Source organism: Theobroma umbraticum, unplaced genomic scaffold, assembly GCF_002168275.2.
Source record: "Theobroma umbraticum cultivar Fairchild unplaced genomic scaffold, ASM216827v3 scaffold_12.0, whole genome shotgun sequence".
In the NCBI taxonomy this organism is placed as follows: Eukaryota; Viridiplantae; Streptophyta; class Magnoliopsida; order Malvales; family Malvaceae; genus Theobroma; species Theobroma umbraticum.
In genome coordinates this window covers 610,608-612,896 of record NW_018397272.1, presented here as the reverse complement: position 1 = coordinate 612,896, position 2,289 = coordinate 610,608, and the positions used below count along the sequence as shown (strand labels likewise).

At 38.2% G+C, this 2,289-nt stretch overlaps 1 protein-coding gene across 1 annotated transcript; it reads left to right on the top strand.

Annotated features, from left to right (window-relative positions):
- Positions 1 to 411: 411 nt before the first annotated feature.
- On the top strand, positions 412 to 2,033 carry LOC149526461 (uncharacterized). Its single transcript, XM_089785366.1, has 3 exons — positions 412 to 547; positions 776 to 930; positions 1,590 to 2,033. Exons 1-3 carry the CDS (start codon positions 412 to 414, stop codon positions 2,031 to 2,033), a joined length of 735 nt encoding a protein of 244 aa, XP_089641492.1.
- The last annotated feature ends 256 nt before the right edge of the window (positions 2,034 to 2,289 follow it).

The window sequence follows — 2,289 nt, the reverse complement described above, 5'->3', positions numbered from 1 at the left end:
TCTCCAAGATTGCTAATCCTATGACTAAATTGACATAGAAGGGTGTCACATTTCTATGGATAGATGTATGTTAAGAGAGCTTTGAGAAGCTCAAGACTTTACTTACCATCGCTCTTATGTTGAATTTACCTTGTGGTTCAGGTGGTTGCACAGTTTATTTCAACGAATCACGAGTAGAAGTTGTGTGTGTTTTGATGCAACATGGTAATGTGATTATGTACACATCTCAACAACTCAAAAATCATGAGTAGAATTACCCCATAGGTGATTTAGAGATGGCTGCTATAGTCTTTGCCCTAAAGATTTGGAGGCACTATCTATATAGTGAGACTTGTGAGATTTATATGAATCATAAAAGTCTTAAGTACAATTTTTGAGCAAAAGGATCTCAACGTTAGGCAACATTAATGGATGGAGTTTCATAACGATTATGATTGCACTATATTGTATCATCCTAGCAAAGCTAATGTGGTGGCTGATGCCTTGAGCCAAAAATCTATGGAGAGTTTAGCTCACATCATAGTTGAAAGGAGATCATTGGTGCAAGGTATGCAAGAGTTGGGTGATCTAGGCACTTGATTTGAGGTTGATGATACAGAGGCATTGTTAGCCCATTTTAGAGTGAGATCAATGTTGATGGATCACATTAAGGAAGCCTCAGACAAGGATGATTTTGTGGCTAAGGTCTTGGAGGAACCTTAAGGGAGGAAAGGATGATTGTTGACTAACAGCACTGATGGATTACCTAGTTATGGAACTAGAGTGTATGTCTTAGATATTGATGATTTGAGATGGGAGATTCTAGAAGAGGCCCACATGGCAGCATATGTTGTTCATCCAAGCGCCACTAAAATGTACCATGACTTGAAAGAGGTGTATTGGTGGAAAGGCCTTAAGAGAGATATAACCGAGTATGTGACTAAGTGTCTGGTATGCCAACAGGTTAAGGTAGAGCATCAAGGGCCTAATAGATTATTACAACCTTTACTTGTTCCTGAGTGAAAGTGGAGCACATGTATATGGATTTTGTGACTAGACTACCCCGAACAAGTGAGGGGTGTGACTCTATTTGGGTGATTGTAGATAGGTTTACTAAGTTTACACATTTTCTTCTAGTAAAGACCAGTTATGTGGTAGTACAATCTGCTAGGCTATACATTGATGATATAGTGCGATTGCATGGAGTCCCAGTCACCATAGTGTGATATTTGGGCATGCAATTTTCTAGTGGGTTTTGGGGAAAAATTCAAGAAGCTTTGGGAACAAAGTTAAATTTCAAAACTATTTTCCACCCACAGATAGATGGATAGTTTGTGAGGACTATTTAGACATTAAAAGATATGTTGAGAGATTGTGTCATAGACTTCGGAGTTACTTGGGACCAACACTTGCCATTGGTTAAGTTTGCGTACAATAGTAGTTTTCAGTCTACTATTTAAATGGCATCCTATGAAGCTTTCTACGAGCAGAGATGTAAATCGCCCATATGTTAGTTTGAGGTTGGTGAAAGGAATTTACTCGGGCCAAAAATAGTTCATGAGACCACCAATAAGATATAGTTGTTTAGAGAAAGGATGTTAACGGCACAGAGTCATCAGAAGTCATATGCTAACCATAGACGTCGAGAATTGGAATTTGAGGTTGATGACCATGTGTTCTTGAAAGTCTATCCAACGAAAGGCATTATGAGGTTCGGCAAAAAGTGCAAATTGAGCCTAAGGTGCATTGGATCATTTGAGACTTTGGAAAGGGTTGGCACGATAGCATATCGATTAACACTTCTGTCGGATCTTGCTAGTGTTCATCCCATGTTTTGTGTTTCGATATTACGGAAGTACCAACTAGATCCATTGCATGTCATTCGGCATGAGTCTCTACAGTTGGAAAATGATTTGAGTTACGAGGAGGTATTGGTAACTATATTAGATAAGCAAGTGAAGAAGCTACACACTAAAGAGGTAGTATTGGTTAAGTTGCAATGGTCCAATGACTCAAGTGAGGAGTTGACTTGGGAGGCCGAAGATGACATGTAAGCAAAGTACCCAAATCTATTTAACGAAGGTTAGTATGTTATTAAAGTTCGAGGACGAATTTTCATAAGGGGGGAGAATGTGAAATCCCACATTGAGTAAGAGGATAAGTTAGGAAATCTTTTGATGAGCACATAGAACACATATTTTGGCTATGAAAATTAGTTTTACCTTTGAAAAAAATTCATTGACACTTTTGGTTATCTATCATTTTTGAAGTAGAAAATTTTCTAAATTGGGAAGGGTTAAAATATGTGAC

Coding starts and splice junctions, on each gene's coding strand:
- LOC149526461 (XM_089785366.1), top strand. CDS start 412: ATGGAGTTTCATAACGATTATGATTGCACTATATTGTATCATCCTAGC. Junction 548..775: donor AAGGAGATCATTGGTGCAAG/GTATGCAAGAGT, acceptor TGTATGTCTTAG/ATATTGATGATTTGAGATGG. Junction 931..1,589: donor AGTATGTGACTAAGTGTCTG/GTATGCCAACAG, acceptor TTAACGGCACAG/AGTCATCAGAAGTCATATGC.